This window comes from Meleagris gallopavo, chromosome 10, assembly GCF_000146605.3.
Source record: "Meleagris gallopavo isolate NT-WF06-2002-E0010 breed Aviagen turkey brand Nicholas breeding stock chromosome 10, Turkey_5.1, whole genome shotgun sequence".
Lineage (NCBI taxonomy): Eukaryota > Metazoa > Chordata > Aves > Galliformes > Phasianidae > Meleagris > Meleagris gallopavo.
In genome coordinates this window covers 3,555,606-3,579,971 of record NC_015020.2, presented here as the reverse complement: position 1 = coordinate 3,579,971, position 24,366 = coordinate 3,555,606, and the positions used below count along the sequence as shown (strand labels likewise).

The window sequence follows — 24,366 nt, the reverse complement described above, 5'->3', positions numbered from 1 at the left end:
ACCTTACAAGGTTGTTCCAATTCTTACAAATGCAGGCTGAATTTTGATATTGAACTGCTAAAAGCATCATAAATGCAGAAGAGACATAGTAATCAAGTCTTAATTCATGGCAAAGTCCAGAATGGAAAAAGAGGGCAAGGGCTGCCTGCACAAGGGCTTCTGTACTCTGTTCAAAAGGCATAAGATGGCACATACACAAAATTACTTGGTCTTGAACTTAGGCTATGATCTTTCCAAGTGAGGAAGGCAGATTCGTGACACAGACTTCTGTCACTTACAGTCTGTTAACATTACTATATCTTATTAAATTGGAAATAGAGACAGAAATAGAAAATGAAGAGAAAATTGAGCCCTTTCTAAATAACAAGCTGCAGAGTTGACAGCCTCACTTTGGTACCTGCTAAAATTATGTAGAAGATCATTCTGGGAATTATTGAAAAATGGCTTAAAAATCACAGAGTCATTTGTCACAACTAACACAGGTTCACAAAAGGAAAGTTGTACTTATCTTCCTGTACAATAAGGTTACTTACATAGTCGATCAAGAGAAGACAGTTGATGCAAACCTTCTGGATTTCAGCAAAGCTTTTGAAATATTTTCTTACAGTATCCTTCTGGACAAAATATCCAGAATAGAGCTAGACAAAACCATAAGGTGATGGGTAAAAACTGGCTGACAGGTTGGGCTCAAAGGGTTATAGTAAAGGGGGTAACAAGGCTGGTGGCCAGTCACTACTAGGGTTCTGCAGGGCTTCATTTCAGAATCAGTTCTTTTCAATGTTTTCATCAATGATTTGGATACAGGACTTAAAAGTACACCAAGTAAATTTGCATATGAAACTAAATTGGGAATTGCTGTTGGACCCCTCAAGAGTGAAGAGGCCTTGCAGAGAGATCCTGACAAATTAGGGGGCTGGGTAATTACCAACTCATGAAGTTTAACAAGAGCAAGTGCCAGATTCTGTACCTCAGTTCAGGGCAACTCTAGATACGTGTACAGACTGGAGGATGAAAGGCTGGAGAGCAACTCCATCGTAAGGGATCTGGTGTTTCTGGCTGATGGCAAGTTGAACACAAGACAGCAGTATGTGCTGGCAGTCAACAGGAACAGTTGTACCATGGTGTGCATCAGAACCAACACTTCCACCAGGCAAGGGGAAGAGTTGTTACACCCTGCTCTGAGCTGTGTGGCCTCACCTCGAATACTGTGTGCAGATTTGGGTGCCACAATATAAGAAGGATATAAAATTATTCAAAAGCATCCAAATGTTACAAAGATGCTGGAGGATCCAGAGGAGAAGATGTAGGAGGAGCAGCTTAGGTCTCTTGGTTTGTTTGGCCCAGAGAAGAGGTCTCATGTCAGCCTACAGCTCCTCACAGGGAGTGGAGGGGCAGCCCCAAACTCTGCTCTCTGTTGACAGCGACAGGACCTGAAAGAATGGCAAGGAGCAGTATCAGGGTGGGTCAGGTTGGGGATTAGGAAAAGGTTCTTCACCAGTGAGTGGTAGACACTGCCTGGGGTAGCAATCACAGCATCAAGCTGCTGGAGTTCAAGGACTAATTGGACAATTCTCTCAGACTTAGGGTTTGATTTCAGGGCTGTCCTGTGTGCAGCCAGGAGTTGGACTCAATGATCCTTGTGGGTGCCTTCCAACTCAGGATATCCTATGATTCTATGAAGGCAAGAGACTCAATCTGGATTGGGAGGCACCCACAAGGATCACTGAGTTCAACTCATATAAGGTATTCCAAACTAATGTCTGACAAATTGAAGTCACCTAGCAGGACAAGGTCAGCTGATCTATAGGTATCTCTTAAATTACCCTTAAAGAATACTACATCAGTGCCATCATCCTGGCAGGGTCACTTCTTACAATAGATTCCCACATCTTCATTTGCTGATCTCTTAATTCATACCCAGAAGCTCTCAATCACATCATTGCCAACTGCAAGCTCTGGACAGTTCAGCCCCTTCTTCACATACAGTGCAGCCTCTGTGCCTTGCCTTCCCTGCCAATCCCTTCTGAAGAGAATACAATCATCCATCATAAAATATCAGTCACAGCTCTCTTCCCATCAGGTTTCACTTATGCCAATGAAGGGATAGCTTCTCATGCTGGGTGCACCAGTGTAGAAACATCTCAGAAGCGCTTCATTGTGCCTTGCAACTTGTGGAGGATACTGAAGGATCTCATAAGTAAACAGTGTCTTAGATTTCAGCTAGCTGTCCCACAGCTTATTGATGGCAAGCCTGGTTTTATCCCTTTTTCCCTCTAAAGCCCTCTTGCTTCATTCATCTGTCTTAAGAACTGGCTAGAGCAAGAACTCTTGCAACTACTGCCATGAACGTACTACTTAGCTAAGAATAATTTAATTCAAGATACAGGGTATCACTCTCCTCAGCAAAATGGATACGATAATCTTGTCTTCCATTGCAGAGATATAAAAAAAACAAACAAACAACAAAACACCATGTAAATAGTTGTCAGTAATTATTTTACAAGTTAGAAAATATCAAAGGCTTAGACTTACAAGAACTTAGAAACTTAGATCAACATAGTTGGTAAGCATATGCCTAACATAAGGCAGGTTAGTAAGTATGTAAAGTCAGGGTAAGTCAGGCATTTGGTGTAATTAAATTTTTCAATTCAGAAAAATACTCACTTCGGCTGAGGAACTAAGAAATGATATGATTGTCCATGGAATGAAATTTACAGATATTGCAGAAATGAAATTCTGACTCATGGTCTTGAACTTAAAACAAGTCCATTGTATCCAAAACAAAACAGTAGGCCTATGTCTAACATCACAGCAAAAACTTTTAAAAGCCAGCTCTGAAGGCTTGGTTAGATGTGAACGATTTTTGCTAAGTTTTTTTTCTTTTTCTTTTTTCTTTTTTTCTTTTTTTTGTTGTTTTTTAGTTTATTCTTTAGCTTGTTGGTTGTCAAAACAGCCCTCCCAAGGTTCTATATTAACATCTTTTGAGTTACAATGGTAGTGAGTCACATAAAAGCATTTCCTAATGTGTTTCTAAGTCTTACTGACTGAATCCATTTGGGAAAGTAGAAAATGCAGTTCTTTTCCTTGTTGCTACAACTGTATTTGAACTTGAAGAACTCTGATATATAAGGAGCACCGATGTGACACCAATGCCAATTTTAAGTAAATGAGAATTTGATTAGTGATCCCAAAAAAATTAGTTGAAAACTTGTTTAGAAATTAATCTAAGGATATTTTGAGTTTATGAGAATATTCAGTTAGATTTTTACATTTACTTTCTTAATTAGGAATACAGAGAGAGATTTAAAATACGTCAAGGTAGCATTTAATAGATGTTACAGTGTGAATAAACGTGTACATTGATAAGAACTGAAATCACAGAATGGACAATAGAGAGAAAATTTTGATCAAGTAAGATCTGTGAGAAAAGAGCTTCTAAAGAATTTCTAAATAAGCTTCTAAGGATCTTCAAGATGATTTATTTAAGGTCTTACAAAAATGTGGTACTTGATCAATAGTGAAGACTACTTTTAAGCCATATAGAATCCATTTACTTATAAACAGCTTAATATAGCAATTAACACATTTCTCAAAATTCCTAACTAGAAAAAATATAAAGACACTTTTTTGGTTCAATAGTAGAACCAAAAGTTTTATAGAACAAAAGTTACGTGTTCTTGGTAAACATACAGCCTGAGGCATCCATGCCCAACATTGGACAAGCAGCATTAAAAACAATAAAACATTAATTTTATCTAGCTTGTTTGTAAGTGACTCTATTTCACTGTGAACACTATGTAAAAGATACTGGCTTTATTTTCCCCTTTCCTAAGAAACCATTATCCTGTACTTGTTTCCTTCAACATCATGATGGAACACAGATTGCCATAGCTGAAATTTTCTCAAGGATTATATTGGAAAAGCCAGCTCTTACCTTTACACAACTGTATTGTTTAAAGAGCAAGCAATATTCTGCAGAACCAAGCTGTGCCAGCCAGTTAGAAGTAATTGCTTCATTATCTATTCCTACACCTTACAATGCATTTGACCCTGAAAAACAAAACCTCCACTACAATTCTATTGCTCTTGAATATTGAAATGACTTGAATAACACAGAAAGCACTTGGTAGCATGCACGTCCTATCCTTATAGCCAAAGAGATTAATAATTTCTTGGTCAGAGGGTAATTGGAAGTTGTATGTACATTATTTTTATGATTCTGTGGAGGGTGTTTGTCCAAGATGAATAAAAGTCAACAACTAACAGTGTAACTAAGTATGTCTATGACAAAAGCGTGAGAGACCGCTAGAATTTGGACTGCCAGAATTTGGAGATGTTGTTCGTATTTTGAAAAAAGTCAAAATACGTCACTTTTTCTTCAACTTCTAAAATGAAATAAAAAGTCAATAAAAGACAAGCATGACAGACATAGGAAGACAAAAAACAGATGCACAAAACATTATCCAAACTTCAGTGCTCTGTTTAAGCAGTTATGTAAGATCTACATAAACAAACACTTAAATTTCCAAAAACTGCTGAGTTTATGAAGAGATTACTATTTGCAAGTTTGAACGCACGCTAAACGAATTCAAGAATGTCCATTTCTAAATCTATAACTTATGAGCTAAACATTTCAGTTCAGAGCACTGATGCCAGAAGCAGAAACTGGTCATGTTCAGACACGCAGTAACTTCAGTCTTACATTTTTGATACCACTTTGTATTTGAAGAATTTCCTCTCATCCACTGTTCAGGAAAAGAACTTGCTCATTAGATCTTTATAAACTAACTGGAAGGATGACTTTCCAGCAACAAACCGCTTGTTCTAACACATTTGTCTGCTCTGAACATAAAAGGAAAAGCTGCCTGATGGCTGACGCATTACAATCAGAAGAGAGTCTGTGTTGCCTTGTGTTAAACAGTGAAGCTGTTTAGTCTTTTTGTAAGTCTTGGAACACTGGAAATACATTTAAGTTATTTTTAAACAAACAAACTAAAAAGTCCAAAATATTTGTCCTGTAGAAAGGTAATACATAACCTTTACAAGTGTTAAAGTACAATATGTACCTAGAAATATTTTAAAAGTGTTTAAACTGGAATAAGTTTTACTAAGTTCCAAACATTATTTGGAAGCCACTATGAATTTCAACTCAATGGTCAACCCTAGAAACATGTCAAGACTCTGGAAAAAGTTAAATACACATGCATCATTTTACTGCAAAAATTGGAATTTACCCACTTCACAGTCTGTTACAAAACAAACTGGCTAACTCAGATCCTATTGTGAAATCTCTCAACCTCCACTAGAATACATGAATATACTGCTTGCTTTATTGTAGGCTGTTTTTTTTTAATTGTCAAAATACTGCAGACTATAGATGACAAGTATGGAAGTATCAAAGTGCATCTCGTGCCATAACATCGACCAGAAAATCTCAGCACGTAATGTGCACAGCACAAAAAAATTTATTTGAGGAATCTTCCAGGCAGAGAAAGCATTCTTATGTGAGGAGGGGGAACAAACTCAGGCATTGAAATCTTTCATATACTGGTTTGCTTTAAATAGGTACTTCCAGATCACAATATTCTTTGAAAGAAAATAAAATAAATTGTAATTTCTAGGAAGTGCATTCAATTTTTGACCTAAATGCAAATGATAAATGTAAGTTTGCTTTTCCACTCTGCAAACTGTATTTCACATTTATATTGATACCATTTAGCAGTAAGTAGAACAATCCAGTCACATACACCCAAACCTTACAGATCTTTCACATCATAACTGTAATTACATTCTCCATAAATATTTTAAATAACTACAGCACAAGCCTGATACTCTTACAGTGCAAGCACATGATGACAACTCCTCCTAGTGGAGGCACATCTGATACAGCAAAATTCAGAAAAACGTAGTTTTCCTATGTGGAATACCAGGTTTCTGCTGGTACTGGTTAGCTCTTCGTTTTTGTCTTACCTTTGTTACTGCTTTAAACTAGACTCATGCAACTTCTCAGCACTAAGGGCCTTTAAGAAAGATTAAAATGAAAATCACTTTCAAGTATGCTGTTAGGTTTTAACATTATTAAACACTGTTTATTCACACATATAAATAAGAATCAGTCTTCAAATGAACTTGAAGTAATCTCACTGTAAAACTATGATTCACCACTGCCTCCTAACATTTTGGGCCAGCCTGATCTGATATCAATAACTTACACGTATTGCAAATAATGAAACTCTGCCCATTTACTCTTGCTGGCAGTGCAGCCCTCCGTGCCTCCTCTCAGTTTCCTCTTACTCATGCTTTGTATCAACCGTGCCAAGAATGATTTCCATGTGAATGAAACCCCTGCATTTATCTGAATAGACTGCTCTGTTCAGCCAATTCCATCTCAAAGAGCTCAAACCCTCACGGACATCCATGTTCAGCCTGAACTTAGAGGAGAGGGCTTTTTTTTTTTCCCCCCCAACAATAATAGTTCAGAGCAGACAATAGGAGTATGCAGTACTGTCATTCACTTATTTTAAACCTGTACTTGCTTCATGTTTCCTCGTTCAAATTATTTTTTTATCTTTTGGAATCAAAATATTTTTTTGGTAAAATACTGACCAAATTTTGTGAAGAAATTAAGGATATGAATTCTCTGAAATCATTAGTGTAAATATTGTTGGCAGCCTAGGCTCCAAAGTGGCACTTACAACCTGCATTTTTAGTTCAGTCTGAATTTAGCAAATCTACTACAGACTATACAGAAAGAAACATAAAACATTACTTGATTTGTTTGTGTTATTCTGGCCAGTGTTTGTGTAAAGATAGAGTCTACAAAATACCAGTAGGGATTTAAGAGCATACTGACTCAGCAACCACACATTATCATCCACAACTAGTTCAACTGCAGTCCTTAACGTCTACTCAGACTATTTTGTCAGAATAACTCAATTACGTGGAATATATCTATTTGGTTATCTTCTGGTGATACAATTCTGTCTTCCAGACATTTCACAAATAATGCTACAAGGACTTAGTTACATCAGATTTCAAAACAGGTATTTTCTGCTGTAGCCAATACCTGTTACCAACAGCACGTAAGAGACAACTTCTGACCAAGACAGCGCTTCATCGTTTTTACCGTAATGCTCATGGAATACACAGACTAACCGCTCCTCATTTATATTCCTTACAAAAGAGAAGTGCAACTTTCTCTGTAACGACTGTGTTTTTTCTAAGCAGAAGTTCTATAACAGAAGAGCAGTACTGCACACAACTCACGTTCAATGAGGGACTATACTGCCACAGATGCTTTGGGTAGCAAAAGTATAAACAAGCTGAAAAGACAATTTGCACAGGGGAAACAAATAAATAATAGTGGACTATTTGAAATGGAGACATACAGGCAACAACAATCTCTGAAAATCCTTAAGCCATGAATTACCAAAAGCTGGGGTAGTAATTTCTGTATACGTTATGCTCTTACATCATTTTTATAAGCACAAGGTTGTACTGTGAAGACACCGATATACTTTTGGTCTAATTTCACACAGATGCTCTAGCACTTAAGTTCAGTTGTGGGCCTACTCTGCTAGTGCAAATTAGTTCAAAGCACTTTGCTCTTGCACAGTTTAATCAGCTGACTGAACCAGCATATCAGCAATATATCAGCTACCTCTGTGACTTGAGGTGTTCTTGTCTATCCTCCCACAACTAGCCTAAAGTTAACATGAATGCTGTACTATATATGCTTGTTGATTGACAGAAACAGTAGGTGTTCATGCAGATCAGACTTGCCCTGGCAGGTGATCTGACAGCAATCACATGACCAAGTATTAATGAACCTAACATCTCACCAGAAAAGATTAGTCCAAATTTCCAAATTCATTCAGTACATCCATCTTAGCACATAGTTTGAAGTCTAGGGCTAATTGTAATATTTATGTATTTATGTAATGCAGATTCCAGTTAAATGAATTATTACAACTAAAACCATCAAGTTCTTCAACAGAAAGAGTTAATAACTGCAGCCCAGTTTGTCTTTTTTCCTCATAAAGTCTATCTGTGTAGTCTTTTGTAGGTAGATGAAAGTTCATTCCACCTGCACCTGAAGCCAACTAGAAGCAGCCTGACTGCTGATAATGCCATGCTGAACCCTGAGCCAGCATACACTGACAAAAAGACTGCTCAGCTTGAACAGTCTGTAGTGCACCTAACAGTAACAGGCCGTAAATGCATGTATCACTTAATGAGAAATCTGGTTACAGCTGGCAAGCTAAGCTCTCTGTGAAGTGAGGGGCTCAAGAAAAAAAAAATGAAAGAACAGTTGTGATTCCAAGCTACGATTTCACTGTAGATTAATCCAATTTGCAATGTTCCAGCCCTTCTCTTTCCAATTCCTCAACTATATCGACTCAGAAGTTATTAATCTCCATTGTGCAGTCAATGTTTGATCCATCAAACTGTAAAACAGCGTATGTGAAATGGTCCTCTTTTAGAAAACAAAAATCAGCTTCCCCGTCCAGAGTGTTCATTTGTTTTTAAATGTTTCACTCAAATAGTCAAAGAAAAATATATACTATTTAATAACAATAAATATATCCTTTTATTTCCCTTCTGGAGCTTCAACTTTTTATGGTAAACTTAGGTCTTTCAAGTTGCCCTACAAGAAACGTAACTTATTTTTAAGTCAGAAATTATCATGTGATGAATTAACTCTAGGAATTGAGTGCTATCTTATCTAACAAATTAGACTTACGATAAAAATCAAACTGACAGCACTATAATTAATGAAATAGAGCTCAGGTGCATGTTTGCTAAATTATGGCTACTGGCCAAATATATGCACATTTTACAAGATGTCAATCATTATGTTCCTATGTAGCTGTCTATTGCAGCATAACAGAAGAAAACTGCATTGTGTTGGTGCTCTTCACGCACCTGTGCTAAATCAACCACTGTAGGGTAAGCTGCTGTTAAATGTTTGAACAAACCCAGGTGATTTTGCATTGAATTGGATTAGAATAAAATTTGAACTTAGCTTGGTTTCTCTTTTCCTGCAATAGCCAAATAGTCTTTGGCCTCTCCACTCTGCAAACTCCCATTGCTCTCATGTACATTTACTTTTGCTGCTTAGCTGCCCCAGGCTTCTGAGCTATGTGGTTAGCAACACTCCCTTCCTTCTTCCCTTCTCACTCATCTCCATCAGCCTGGTACCCCAAACTGCAAAGCCATGCCCAGTCCACTTCTCTAAGCCATTTGTACATCCAGTTTGGTTGATTTTTGTTATACAGTTTTAAGGACAGACCCTAATGTAAACTTCTATTCATTTAAATAATGGATTAAGCAAAAAAGACACTACCCAGAAGACTGCGTAGTGATTACTCACGTAGATAACTGTTCCAGTTACGTACCAAAACTCATAAAACCAATAGAATCCTAGCAACAAAACACACTTCATCATAAGACTTAAAAAAACATAATATACAAACACCACTGAGCCATGGTGCTTTCATTTCAGTGTAAAAGGCTTATTTTGTAACTTTTCGTAGTACACTATATTATGTAGATTCCTCTGGAAGTAATACCTCCTATTTATTTCCAAGGAAACTACAACAGATACAAAGAGCACAGTAACATCGTTTTATAAAGAAAATTCTCAGCTACAAAACACTATTTTTCAACACAGTCACCACCACTAGCTGTGCATTTTTGCCACTGATGAACAAGAACCTGCATGCCGCGCTCATAAAAATCTGCACCAGCGGAGAAGAGTCGCTGTTGCTGTTGTCACTACTGAAATGCACCACCCACTGCCTCACTGTGCTCACACATTCACTGTGTGGTCTCCATCAACATTCAGCAAGAGGCAATTAATTTCAATGGGTGCCATTTTTCCTACATGGAGGAATTCAACAATACACCTTTGCTCCATACACCCTTCCTTCAGACACCATTCTGTCAGGCCGTCCCTTCTGCTGCCATCTGTCACACAGTAACAGCATGTAATGGAATATTGGTGGGAACTTCCATAATGACATCACTGGCCAACATAATCAAATGGGAGGAAGCCATCACGCTTTGAAATAAAAATATTTCTTCCTTAGAGAATACAACAAGCTGAAATGTTCTTTTCTTAAATAAAAATCCGAACATTATTTTTATAAAGGTGAAAGACAGAAAACCTCTGCTGCTCAAGATGTCCAGTCACATAGCAAAGATAACAAAATGAGAACTATCTAGGAAAAATAATTTAGTTGCAAATTCAATGTCCTTAGAAAGTAAAGTCATTGTCCACTTCTTTTTTTTTTTTTTTAAATCAACTTCTAATTACATGAGAAAAGGAGATGAAGATGATCAATAAGCAGGCTTAAAAAAATAAATTACAGTGTCCAGTGAGAATGATCAGTAGAACACTGGTCACAAGCTGCAGTAAGTGTAGTCTTACACTAAGTTCTGCTTTAATTTTAGATGGAAGTTCTCTTACTCCTCTAAATGGAAACAGGACATTTAGGGCTAGAGCTCACCAGAACAGGTTAACTTGCATTGCCAGAGCTAACAGTAAGAAATAATCCTGAGTAACGTTAAAGCTAGAGCTAACATCTGCAACAGTTTAAAAGGTGCTTTCTGGGAATCTCAGCCATGAAGATATTTGTCATAATCTCATCAACCATTTTAACAAGTCAATAAGCTTATAAGAGCCAGAGCCTCTACTAACTTCCAGCATAGTGCATGCAAAACATAACAAGTTATTTTTCTATTATATCTCTAGATGCAAATAGCTAGCTAGCTGTTATAATATTTGGGTTCTCTTTGGAGTAAATATTGAGAATCAGGAATTTCTCTGAATCAACAAAATTTACTTGCAAAAATGCTACCAATCATATTTTCGTGAACATGAGGCAAGTCTGATAAAAACAAAAAACTGTTAGTTTTCCTTCTGAAGATACATAAATGCAGGACCAGGATTCCCAAAGTCTTACAGATACATAATGCAAAATACTAAGCCAGTCTAAACTCGCTATGCTAATTCAAATTTGTTCAAAGTATTTTTAATTACTCTTATGGTAGTAAACTTTTGCCTTATAAAGGGGCTGATTACACAACACACTTCTGTCAGTCTTTCTGCAGATAGCCCAAAGGACATTTTTTTTCCTATCCCTTTCTGCTTTCCTCCTATATTTTGGTGCATTGTTACTGCATTCAAATCAGAACTTTGAAATAGAAGCTTCAGGTGTGATTCCATCAATTTCACAGTCACCACTGTTAGGCTTCCCTTACCTGCCGAGTTCTGTACTGTGGCATGCTCCATACCAAGCTTCCATTCATACAGTGCTGTGCATTCAGCATCTTCATCAGAAGTCTTTCCAGCCTTGCCTCACCATATTGTGCAGCATCTGCTACAGTAGCAGCAGAGACAGAATGATCTCTACCGCAGATACGACATCATCAAGTAGAACTTCGGTTAAGTGTAACATAAAGAAAATCAGGAGTGAACAAAGTTTACTGCTTCAGCCAAGCTCTGCATTTGCTCCAATATATAAATACCTGTTGAGTGGCACAAGTGTATTCTGATTGCACTCGATGCATTTCAGGTGTGGCAGTGGGCTTCTAGCACCTGCATTACTTTGCTTTTGATTACACAACACCTGTAATCTTGCAACACTTGTAATCTGGATAAACTCCTCATCAGAAATTTTATGTTATATCAAGTACAAACTAAAGGGCTTTTTGCTCTTGTCCTTTTTCATTTTCCATGTTAGAGGTTCATGGATTCCTCCACTTCTAATGAATTCTTTCTAAAATCTAACTAGATACCTTTCTAGCAGTATTTTTGAAGAGTAGGAAAAAACACCATTTACAAAGAAAGATATAGAGAAATGCAGAAAGAGAAAGAAGCTAACAAAAGATGAAAAAGGAATCAAGAAGCTTTTAAGCTGAAGTTGGTAAAGAGAGTGAAAAAAAAAAGATATCTAAGCCAGAAGTAAAGCATGATTACAGGAAAAAATGACACAGCAGAATAATTAAAATTTTCTTTTTTTTTTTCTTTTTATTTCCCCACACCACAACAGCAGTAGTGCAATTTTACAAGTGGAAAAGTCTGTAAATCTGTGGCTAGATAATAATTTTCCTTTTTTTTTAATAAACATATTTTGTCTGCGTTCTTAAAAACAAAACAAAAACAAACTCACTCCATGTTCAGATTAGATCAAGTTGAATGAATCTCTGAAGTGATGCCTTCTTCAAGACAGTTTTAAAATTTAATGCTGTTAGGTCTTAGTAGACATTTAAGAGAAGAGTTGTGGGTTTTTTTGTTTTCTTTTTAAAATTATTTTGTTTAAATCATTACTATTCTGAACAGTCATGATGCTGGGTGAGAAAAAGACAGGAAAGTAAATTGCTGAAATACAACCTTCTGGATTCAGACAAGCAAATGGATCATTGATTTCAAAATAACAGGTCAGCGTCTCAATCCATTCTTGACAGTGAAATTTTGGATTAAAAATCTCGCCATTTTTAAACTTTTAACTGCTTAATGAAATATTAAAGTTTCTGCCACTTCACATCCATGGTGCCACAAAACTTCCAATGGATTTTCACCAACAATCTCAAAAAGAATTTCTAAAGAAGCAATCAAAAAGACATCAGTCCTCAAACATGTGGGTATATAACACTGCTGAAGGAAAAGCATCAAATGGAGATGCAAATGGAAATGAAGTGATTCTGGATTAAAGACAGATATTAAAAGCCATTTTGGTATTTCTATTTAAACTTTTACTGTACAAAAGTTAAAAATTCTGGATGTCTCATTCTAGAGAAAAGAGGTACTGTTACAGAGACCGGCACAAAAGGTCTCTGCTAGAATGGAATATTCAGTTACCAGTTTAGAGGAGTGGTGCAGCTATCCCATAATCACTGTCACATTTCTTTAATGACAACAGCTCTCCCTACAGATATATGTCAAGGTTTCCACATGTTTTTCAGTGCTAACTTCATTGATGCTCCTTCTCTGTGCTCAGATGGAGACAATTACTCCAGCTATCAGTCAATAATGTGTAGACACGCACAAGCCAGCTCATACATTTAGCAGGATCTTCAGTGGATAGTTCAGTGGAACTTCACTGATAAAAGTCTTCATGGTAAATAATAATATGTTTTCTTTAAAGTTACAGGCAATAATTTACTCAAAATCAATTACGTTGTAATAAGGTGATACAGATTATTGCCTTGTTATTTCTTGGATAATTAATTCAAGAAAGACAATCTGTAAAACTGTTTGTTCTGTCCTCCCAAAAACTATGTCTGCACAGTGCATTCTGTAAGTACATTCACTAAAACAGGGTTCTTTTACTTTCTTAGCAAGCTATCCAAATCTAACAAGAGGTTAATAAATAGAAGTTCTATAAGATAATCCAGTCACAGATAATTGCACAAAAGATGGCTCTTCCCTATAAAAGAAGTAGCATGTATTCCCACTAGAGAATATTTAAATTAAATAGAGATTGCTTCTTACTCTGTTAACAAAAACTGCATCAACTAAGTTTTTATACATATTTCTGGATCTGCAAATAAGTTTCACATGCAAATCAAAATACATATATTGTAAATATACACTTAGAACCAGAATCTACATGCAATTTCAATTGTCTTAGTAAAATCACCCTCTCTTGGGTCTAATTACAAACTCAAATTAATTGTTTTAATGGAAAGCCTTTTAATAATTACGTATAAACTCTTATCAATGCTCTATATGCAGCAAACAAAAGACACCATCACACATTTGGAAATTAAGAAGCTTCATATGGGATAGTAGTATTTTTCTTCTTAAAAAGTATCTGCCTTTTAAAATAATAATAAACAGATAAAAAGAAGGAAGAAAGACCATTTCTCAGTATACTTTACCATTTATATCAGTGTTAAAATAATGTTTCAGATAGCCCTAATTTCTACTGTGTGAGACAAGGAAAATACAAAAAGAGATCAAGCAAACTAAAAAAGACTGTACTGATGAAATTAAATGTGATGTTTCCTCTCATTCTAAGATACAGAATACTGCTGATGACAGCTTCAAAATCACAGCTATACAATACTCTGTAAATGTTGGCTATTGTTCAAAACCATTCAACTTTTACTGACTCTTCAAAAACACTGCTAGTTTCTATAGTTGAAAAAATATTCATGCAACAAGGAGCTCCTGTAGCAACAATGAGGGGACTAGAAAGGAAAGTGAGAGCACTGAACTTTCTTTTCTGGCAAAATAGTTCAAATCCCAAGTGAGATAGCAGGATAAATATGCCAGAGGGGCTTCATTCATTCTCCATCAAACAACACATTACAAAAGATCCATACATTTTGCCAGGAAAATACTGGCATAAAGAATGAGCAGCCTTGGAAGCAGAAATTCTTGACTCAAAGTCAGGTTGAAGGTCAGTACTCTAAATGCTGGAAAGTTCACTTGATTTGCATTTGATATCTAAATGATTTTCTGAGTTGTTTATGATCTTTTATTTCCTGCAGATGATCCAAGTAGAAGTAAATATTAATCTTTTTTATTTCACAGCCAGATGAAAGAGGTCTAAAAGCAATGCTTCACATTATTGAAGAAGCTAGAGAGAATGTCATCAAACTTTGTTCCAATTCCTGTTAAGTGAACACTATTAAATTAAAAACATGCCTGTATGAAGGAAAACAGTCAAAGTTTCCAGTTTCCATACCAACTATTCCCTATAAATTAATAAGCTTACATCCCATTTGATAGTTTAGATCCTGTTTACCCTCTTCTAAAAATTAGTGTTAACAATCAGGATGATGAACTCATATACATTGATTTGCTAAAATAAATAAAAATTGTTTCAAAACAAATCTACACTGATTTTTTCACTTCATGATGCTTGAGTCAAATGAGATTAGATGCAGTTGAGAAAGCAGCACTAATCTGAGGATTCTATTTCAACAAATGAAGCAACAGGTCTAGTATTAAAAATATAGAGAAAAGTCTCCAGCAGCAACTAAATTGTTTTCTTCCCTTCCAGAAACCTCTTTATATGACAGAGAGCTCTTAGCAGTACATCTAATTATCATTCCAATCAAATAATCCACTGCAAAGGATTATATAATCTCTGCACAATTTGGAGCTGTAACTTCCTGCAGGAACTAACAGTGCCCTTAGATGCGGACCTTCAACACAAGTCAGGTAGGTTAAGTGCCCAAGCATTGCGACTCTTAATTGCAGCCTGCTCCTGGGGCAGAAAGAAAAAATATTGCTTTTAAGAATTTTAGTTGTAACAGTTTATTATTTGAACTCAGTTTAATAGTGAGTGTGGCCATAGAGGAAGACACAAAGAAACATTTGCTTCTTGGCAAGAATGTGATCAAATGCCTTTGCACACAGGGGACTTTCACTAATCCAGCCCGGCAATACAGCAATTGTAAGCTGCTGAACAATTTTACATCACTCGAGTCTGACAAATACTGTGTCAGAGTATTCTTCAGCCAAAGATTGCATTTTTCTGTGGCTGATTCAAGAACTAAAACCAACTTTAGAAATACACTGCTGTTCTTCAGCAGTAAAGACAATAACGTATGGTATTTTTACCTCTGAAATGAAAAAATAGTAAGAAACAATGTGTATGTAATTCAAAGCATCTTAAATCCTTTGTCATTCAAGGAACAAAGGCACAACATCCATTTCCTGATGTCAAATTTCCAGGCCCCCAAAATGCAAGTGCCTGTGTCAATGGTACTTGTACTTTAGTCCCCCTTGTTCAAAGCACACTAGCTGCAAGACTTTGAAGAAATGTGAACAGAGGAACATGGGTGGATCTGACAAAGTCATCACAAAAACAAATTAAAAATAAAATTAATTGCACTACGAAGTCTTACTAAGAACGATGAATGCATTTCAAAGTTATTATTACTAACTTCTTTTGCTGGTAAGCATGGCATGTAGAAACAGAAATCCCAGCCTCTGACTCCCCTCATCCCCCTAACTAAAGAAAGAACAAGAAAGGCAAGGACATGACATGAATTGTGAGTGTAGCTAAGCAAAGTTTATCTGCATACTTGAAAATTTGTCCCGGATGGTGCCAGCTGCTGGTGAGAAGAATGCTCTGCTATCATTACACAAAAATCTAGAGTCAGCAGCGTTCTGGTATTACACTGTAACAGTGGTGAACACACAAACAAGAAAAGGCTGAGAGGATAAAAACAGTCACTTTTAGAAAAGATACATTACGTACATAACACTACTAGGAATTTCTGAAGATTGCATTGCCCTTTGGCATCCTCTGGCACTGACTGGTGCTTGGAATTAAAATTCAGAGGAAAAAAATCCACTTAGTAACACCACTGGCTGTTGAGATGCTCATAATGTCAATAAAGAATATGATTCTATTATTCTAAAGCACCCAATTGTTGCTGCAAATCAAAGAAATACAGAAATACTAGAAGCCAATCCATCTATTATCTAAGAAAATCTTTGTATTTTTGACAGGCTGGTCAAAGTTATTTCTTAGCACTTGTCTCTTTGCTTAAAAGTAATTATTTACTGTTTTGTTTTGTTGACATCAAGTTATATATTTGTGAAGAAAATATGATCATTACTGCTGTAACATTAAGATATAAAACTGTTTACTATGGCTGCCTATATCATCCCTCACCTGAAAGTTGATGCTTGTGCCATATCAGCAACATTTTCCCAAGAGCAGAAACAAGTACAGTCATGCAAAATGGCATTTAAGCAATACTGCTGTCAAAAGGGGAAAAAAAAACACATAATACACTGATATATTCCTGTATTTTCTTCAAGCTTCTCTCTTACTTTTTCAAAGCCAGCTATAAAGACATATTAATATAGGATTATCTTTCAAATAATTTAGATTGATAAATTGACCAAAAATATCAAAATTCAGATGTCTTATAAAATAAAGATGAAATATCTATTAATATATTTTTGTATATTTATAATATATATTATCATAGAATCATACAATGGCCTGAGTTGAAAAGGACCACAACGATCATGTAGTTTCAACCCCCCTACTATGTGCAGGGTCACCAACCACCAGACCAGGCTGTCCAGAGCCACATCCAGCCTGGCCTTGAATGCCTCCAGGGATGGGGCATCCTACAGCCTCCTTGGGCAACCTGTTCCAGTGTGCCACCACCGTGTGTGTGAAAAACTTCCTCCTAATATCTAACCTAAAACTCCCCTGTCTCAGTTTAAAACCATGAAATATAATATATAGAATATATAATATTTATTATGTATTTACAATATAATGTATACCCTATACAATAGTATATATACATCCATATGTACATCACTTGAACATCACACAGCACAAGAAGGAAGATGGCCTCCATTACTCAACTTGTGAGTAGCAAAACTATTAGTCAAAAATCTCAAGTTCTCCATATAAAACCAATTATGTTGCAATTAATACTAAATACAAAAAGTGACCCTTCCAAACTAGCTATCATCAGAACACTTAAAAAATTTATAGCATTGTATGGGAACTGCTGAATCACGGCCTGAACCTCTGATTGATCACCTGAGGCGAGCAATGAGTCAGCCACGGGAGCACAGGTGAAGGCAATTCACCTGTGCTGCAGGAAGGGGTGGAGCCTGGCTGCACCTCTCCTAGACCCATTTAAGAGCTGACTGCCAGTAGGGAAGGATCCCTCTGGAGAGCCGCTCCGCTAGAGTTTTGTAAGTGAGCCCTAGGATATGGGTAAGCATCCTATCTTTTCTGCTTTGGTGTAATAACTCTCTGGTATACCTCATATCTATAACATCTGTACATTCACTGATTGTACAAGCATTCACATTAATCATTAAAAAATTCCAGATATATGAAAAACTGATTGAACCACCACTGAACAACTGTCTCAGTGTAAATGTCTACCCGTCTCTCTGCAACTTCAGAAGAGCTGTGACAGAACTTCTTTCAGGCTTTTCCAGTTTATTCCTCTGGATTTCTTATCTTAGTGGTTGCAAATCGGCATATGTACAGTATTACTCACAAACATATATTACAATAAAAATAATATTTTATTTCCATAGAGGAAAAAAGAAGGCAAAAAACAACAGATTGCTATGATTTCCAAATACCAAAGAAACGGGAAGCTTCTTGTTTTGATTTGCTGCAGTAATGATTGGTACACATTATTAATTCAAACAAACAAAGATGAATGTATATTTAAGTAGCATAGCACTTAAATATAGCACTTAGATAGCACTTCCACAAAAAAAAAGGAGACCTCTTAGAGATTACATGGGCAAATTCCAATCAACTCTTAACACAGACTTTTTTTTGATAAGTTAAGTCAACGCTTGCTGTCTGACAGTATTTTTGGAAATAAAATTAAAGCTCCACAACAGAACAAACGGACGTTATTTAATTGCAACACTAGAATTGAGGAAAATTCAGTAGTGATTTAGAGTGGCAGAGCTGAGTCTGCACAATCATCACAAAGAAGTCTTTGTGTCTGTGCTATCTGCACAGAAGAGCCTTTGATGAGCAGCATTTTGTTTCCTCATACTGTAACTTCTGCAGGGCAATAAGTTGTATTAACTTCAGTGACTGATTTTATGAGACAAAAATTGGAAGGAAGGAAAGACATAGAACAACCATTAAGTGAGGTTTAGCTATAAATATCACTTGCTAGTTTAACATTCTTCTACTATGGTTGTTAAAGCAGAGAAAAATAATTCCTGGTAGACAGAAGAGCAGAATTTAAAAAAAGCCATTTTCAAAAGCTTCATAAGAAGAAAACACACTTTGCCAAATGTGATCTTTTTTCCCCAATCCACAAAGAAATAGCTAGCTGTAACACAATTAGAAAGTACAACAAAATATGACTGTGTGGTAGATAATCCTGGAGAAAAGTGGAGTTATATTCTAGAGGAAGTATTAACCAATACGGTGTGCATCACTCACCTGTCAGCCAGAAAGTCCTTCACTCCCACTTACTCTTCTTCCAAAGTACCAAAAAGTAGTTTCTCATCTCACTATCATCCCATCAGTACACTGCCCATGCTTCTGCTTCATGCCATTTGTCACCTTCACATCCAATTTATACATAACCTTCAGGGATGTTTTTTTGCCCAAGTGACATAGGATTCAGTCTATTCCTGCTTTTTTCTTGAACTGAAACTTGGACACAAACTATATTAAAAAAAATAAATAATCCAGAAGACTTCACTGGCTGCTTGCTAAAAAATAATTTCCAGTTTCCACCTGCATAAAAAAGAATGCTCATTTTCACAAGAAGAGAAAAGTTTCTGTAAATGCTGCAAAATGGGGCAAGCTTTGTTTGCCATGTGGCAGATCATGTACAGCAATGCTGCAGACCTAGGGCCTAATGATGTCCCTCTAGCAACACCTTTTCATCTGAAGGAGCCGCAGCATCCACAGGTAACTCTTTTGTAATACTCGAGCTTTGTCATCTTCCCTGTTGCTTTCTTTGGGGATGTGCCATGAGCTGCCAAGCATCTTCTCTGCTGCACAGAGCCAGGTGCTCAGCCCTAACTGCAGCACACTCCATCACTGCCTGCCAGGTGGGGTGAAAGAGTGAAAAGAACATGAATGTAGATTTAGAAGGCTGCAGGCATTGACTGGGGAATCGGCCAATTCCTCAGGCAAACCGTGAGCCACAGCTCCTGCAGAACACTGAGCTGGACACACTCCTCTCTCTAAGTGCAAGTGAATGCAAACAGCTTGCTGAGCCGTGCCGTAAGCAAAGGACAAGCACAAGGGTAGTGTTTGAAAACAACTGGCTCCAGGTCCTATGCCACTCCATTACCTCACATTACACACTGTGAATTTAGCTACCAAAATCAATTTCACAAGCGGTGATACAGTTCAATTAAGGGAAATTTCAAAGAGAAAAGCCTTTCTACAAATAAACCTTCAGAGTACATTTGCTGGCTCCAAAAATCAACAGCAAGACAATTTTCTGAAAGTTTCCAGTACAGTCAAATCAACGCATATTTGAAGCAGATCAAGTAAAAACTTGTTGAGGGAGAGAGAAGAGTATCTGAACACAGTTTTGGGTAATATTTTTAATTAAAGAACTGACAAACAGATATGATTTTTATATGCTATTGTTTCTGCAATTAGACCAGATTCGGTATTCACATATTATGCTGAGTCAGTCACTTCTATTCACAACTGAGTGGAAAGCAAAATTTTAATTAAGAATAAAAGCTTTTAATCGTTTTAGAACATGCCTGGCAAGTTTTTTCCAGCAGTAGTGCTGAGCACACACAGCCAATGTTAGGGGCACACTTAGCACCCAGAGCTGGCAGGACACAGCAATCCAACTCTAGCTTTTAGCCATCAGGATAAATAGCCCACACAGCCCTTGAGTGAGAAATGTAGGAAACAAAACAAATCCCATTAATATTAAAGTATTCTCTATCAAAGAAACAAGAGTCTGCTGCATTTTATCTTCCTATCTCTATTCATATGGGGTCCAATCACTAGAGATTAAAAGCATTTTTTCCCAGAAAGAATGGTAATAACAGGACTTAAAGCTTGGGTTTATTAGTGAGAGACTTATCCAAAGAGAAGATCAGCAAAAATCACCTAAAGAGAACACTGTGCCACTCTGTTGGCAACAGCAAGAAAAGAAGCACTACAGGCCAAATTCTATTATCATAAGCATTCATAAAGCTGATTCAGTATGGTCATATTCAAAGCAGCTCAGATGAAAGCAGAAGTTAACCCAGCATGTTTATTTAAAAAGCTATACCTGCACTGCAGCACTGTTTAAACCCTACACTTACCGCATACATGCACATCATTCAAAGAGCACGTGAGTGAGAATGGAGAATAAATAGTGCATTTAAACAGTGTGGCAGAAGGCAAGGATTGGTTCTGGTTGTTTCAGAATCAGTATCTTTTAACTCTATTTTCAAACTCTTGTTTTTAATCCTTTATGAACAAAATACATATATTAAATATTTTGTAATACTATAATAAGCACAGAAGCTAGAGAAACATGTTCTACTTCTTGAATATTCCTGAAGTCTTGAGACTGAATCTGTACACTTGCTGGGGGTTTTCTATTTGTTTTCTAAGTAAACTATGTCAGAGACAGCACAATTGGTATCATTGTGTCAGGTCTATTTAAGACAATACAACTGCGTTGTTCTTACAAAGGGAACAACCAAGTAACTGAGTTGAGGAAGCAACAGAATAAACAAGGAACAGGAGAAGCTCATCATCCAATAGCATTCAATGAAATCATATGAAAGAGAAGGGAAGCTTGCTGAAAAGCAGCTGAACCCTCTGGACAGATTTCATCATACAACTTTTGCCACTCAGGTTTGATAAATGGAAACTGACCAATAAAATAAGGTACATACTGAAAGGCTTTTCTAGAGGAAGTTTCATCTCAAAATGTTGAAGTTACCTCACAGATGACCAACTGTGCACAAGAGAAGCTGAACTACAGTGATGTCTATGAGAAGCTTTAGAGGAACAACTGAATTCTGTAGGTATTTGTTAGCTTGATGTTAATTTAATTTACAAATAAAAATTTTAAAATAAAAGCCCGGATAGTTACATCTAGGTTGCAAAACGAAAGGCACATAATAAGCAAAAGTTTGTCACTTCTCCAACTTTCTCATGCAGCTCTTTTCAGTGTTTTTTTTTTTTAATGCACTTTGCACATTCAGCCTTTTCTTTGGTGATTATTAATTTAGGCTTGTACTCTTTGGGACTGTTTTGGCCCTTTGGGGCCAATCTGAGGATTCAATTGAAACAAAAATATCTGTTTCTCATCTCCTTGTTCACTCTGAAAATAATGAATAGCAAAAGAGAAGCTAGATGAAATCTCATGATACCAAAGAAATAAACTCAAGCAAAGAAGAACAAATGCACACTGAACAATAAGGTAAATAAAATCTAGGATTTCATTATTCAAAGCAAATTAACAAACAAAACAGCAGGAGCAGCAACAACAAACAACCAAACAACAAAAAAAAACAAGCCAACAAATACAACAAAAAGTTGAACTAGAAATGGAGAGCTGCCACGTAAACAGAAATCCCAATACAGAGGCCAAAGATCAACAGGAGTTGGTGTAGTTAGGAACATTCATTGCTAATGCCTCACAAGCACTTTGCTCAGTATGCAACTTGAGGAAAGTGCACAAAAAAACACTGAAAAGAGCTGCATGAGAAAGTTGGAGAAGTGACAAACTTTTGCTTATTATAAAATCTGAAATGTTAATGCAGAGGGAAAGAACTCTGCCTTTCTAGAATAACATGGGCAGCTCTCTATCCTTTTGCAACAGAAATGCACACAAAGCAATGCTCCTGAAATACAGCACCAATATAAGATGAGTGAAATGCTGCAGGACTTTACAGCAACACACTCGTGGCTTTTCGTCACAGTGTTAAGCTGTGTGAACAAGGAAAAAAAAAAAAAAATCAAAGCAGAAATGGTCTATAAATCAAGCACAAAAGAATTCTATGAAGCAAATACCCACTGGAGAACAGTGCTGAAACCAAAGTTTTAGAAAGTCTCTTGAAGAATTTCATAATTAACATTTGGATTTTTTTATTATCAACATAAAAGTGCCATGGGATGCTGCTATTTTTGGTCTGCCTTTGATCCACTTGCTTTTTCGTGTCAAAGTATTACTACTGCATTTCTTCTCATATCTAAAATTAGCAAAACAGCACCCAGCTTAGTTCAGTGAAAACTGCCAGTAACTAAAACCAGTGCTGCCAGACTCCTATAAACACCTACTGCCTGAAATAGAGCACAAATTTGAAGAGAAGCTAAGATGAAAGATAGCTTGCAAGAGAACTGAGCTTCAGCTGGCCACAGGAGAGCTAAAGTCTAAAGGACCCATCCAAGTCTGCAAAGATTAATTGGTCCCGTTTGCTCAACGTAACCCATTTCCTTAGCTCATGAACGGTTTCTCATTCAGCAGCTCCATCTGCTGTCCAAAACAAAACGTTGACTTTGCGACTACATTTACAGGCGGGAGGCTACATCCAACCTCCTGTTCTACACTACCTGCAATCATTTAATGATATGTTGTCCAAAGTTACCAACGTATCAAAGCGCGTTGGTGGTGTGTGAACACTCAGTTTGCCCCACAATAAATGCCAGGAGTTTCCAAACTACAGAATATTCACGGCAGCTCATAGTTATATACAAGTGGTTTATTTGAGTAGAACAGACATGAATTTAAGCTTATTATTTCAAGGATCATCTCAATTCTTAAAAACAAAAGTTCTGTTTCCTTTTTGAAGCACAGGGCCTGAGTCATTACAGTCTGAGGATGCAAAGGAAACTTAGTAAAGAAATGAACTGGTGCATTCTTTCATCTGCAAATGCAGAACGTTTCATTACCAGGAGTAAGCAGAACAAGTTCAGTCCAGAACGGAACAGTTATGGCAAGACTGCACAGACCTAGAGCCTGTAAATCCAGTCAGACCTCCTCTGACTCTTATACAGTTTTGAGTCGCAGATAGTCTGTTGGCTTCTTTGGACCAGATGACCTTTAAAGGTCCCTTCCAACTCTAAAGCTTCTATGATTATCAGACTTTGTTACCCTGAGGGCTGTAACTCCAGCATCATGCTTCAAAAACCAAGACCCTTCAGTCATCCCCTCATTTCGAGCAGAAGCAGTGCGAAAACTAGCTAGTCCATAACAAGCACTGGCTCACAGCTGCCCACAGGTACACCGGCTGACACCAGGGCAGCATACAGGGCACATCACACACTGCCTTCACTGCCTGGGTTCCCACGGTTGTGTATTTCACAGAGTACCTCAGCCCTTGATGCTATGGCAAAAGCAGCACGTATCATAATGAGCTTATTCTACACCAACTTCATTTGCTTCCTGGTTCCTCATATTTTAGACTCTGAAACTTTTTAATTACTTTTACACAAAATGCGAGATTCTAACAAAAGCAGTGTCCTGCACAGCACCGGCTGACGTACAATAGAGCAGTTCTGCCTCCAGCCGCGACCCGAACTCCGCGCCACCTGGGGCCTGGCAGCCCGGGCAGGGGCAGCCGAGCCGGGGCTCCCTGCACAAGCGCCATGTTACTGCGCGGAACAGAACGCGCCCGAAGCAGGGCGCACCCAGCCCTGCCGCTCTCTCTGAGCTGCCGCCCGTGCCGCCGCGCGCAGGCTCCATAGGCGGTGCGCGAGGAATCCAACAGGTGGCTCCGTGGCGCAATGGATAGCGCATTGGACTTCTAGAGGGTTGAAGGGATTCAAAGGTTCCGGGTTCGAGTCCCGGCGGAGTCGTAGCTTCTCTTTTCATGCTCCTTTTTCTTTTCTTCCCTTTCCCATCTAAACTTTTCACCTCGCTCCTCCGCCACTTCCCCCACTGCCGCAGTAACCGGGT

The 24,366-nt window shown here is 37.4% G+C and overlaps 1 protein-coding gene and 1 non-coding gene across 2 annotated transcripts in view; one reads left to right on the top strand and one right to left on the bottom strand.

Moving 5' to 3' along the window:
- The window catches only part of DNTTIP2 (deoxynucleotidyltransferase terminal interacting protein 2), a 43,371-nt gene extending 19,089 nt beyond the window's left edge, over positions 1-24,282 (bottom strand). The window contains 1 exon segment of the mRNA XM_003208715.4: positions 23,955-24,282. Within this exon segment, the coding sequence (XP_003208763.4) occupies positions 23,955-24,282 (328 nt within the window).
- Positions 24,181-24,266, top strand: TRNAR-UCU. Its single transcript is given in 2 exon segments — positions 24,181-24,217; positions 24,231-24,266. It is a non-coding gene; the product is annotated as a tRNA-Arg (tRNA).
- Positions 24,283-24,366: the final 84 nt, after the last annotated feature.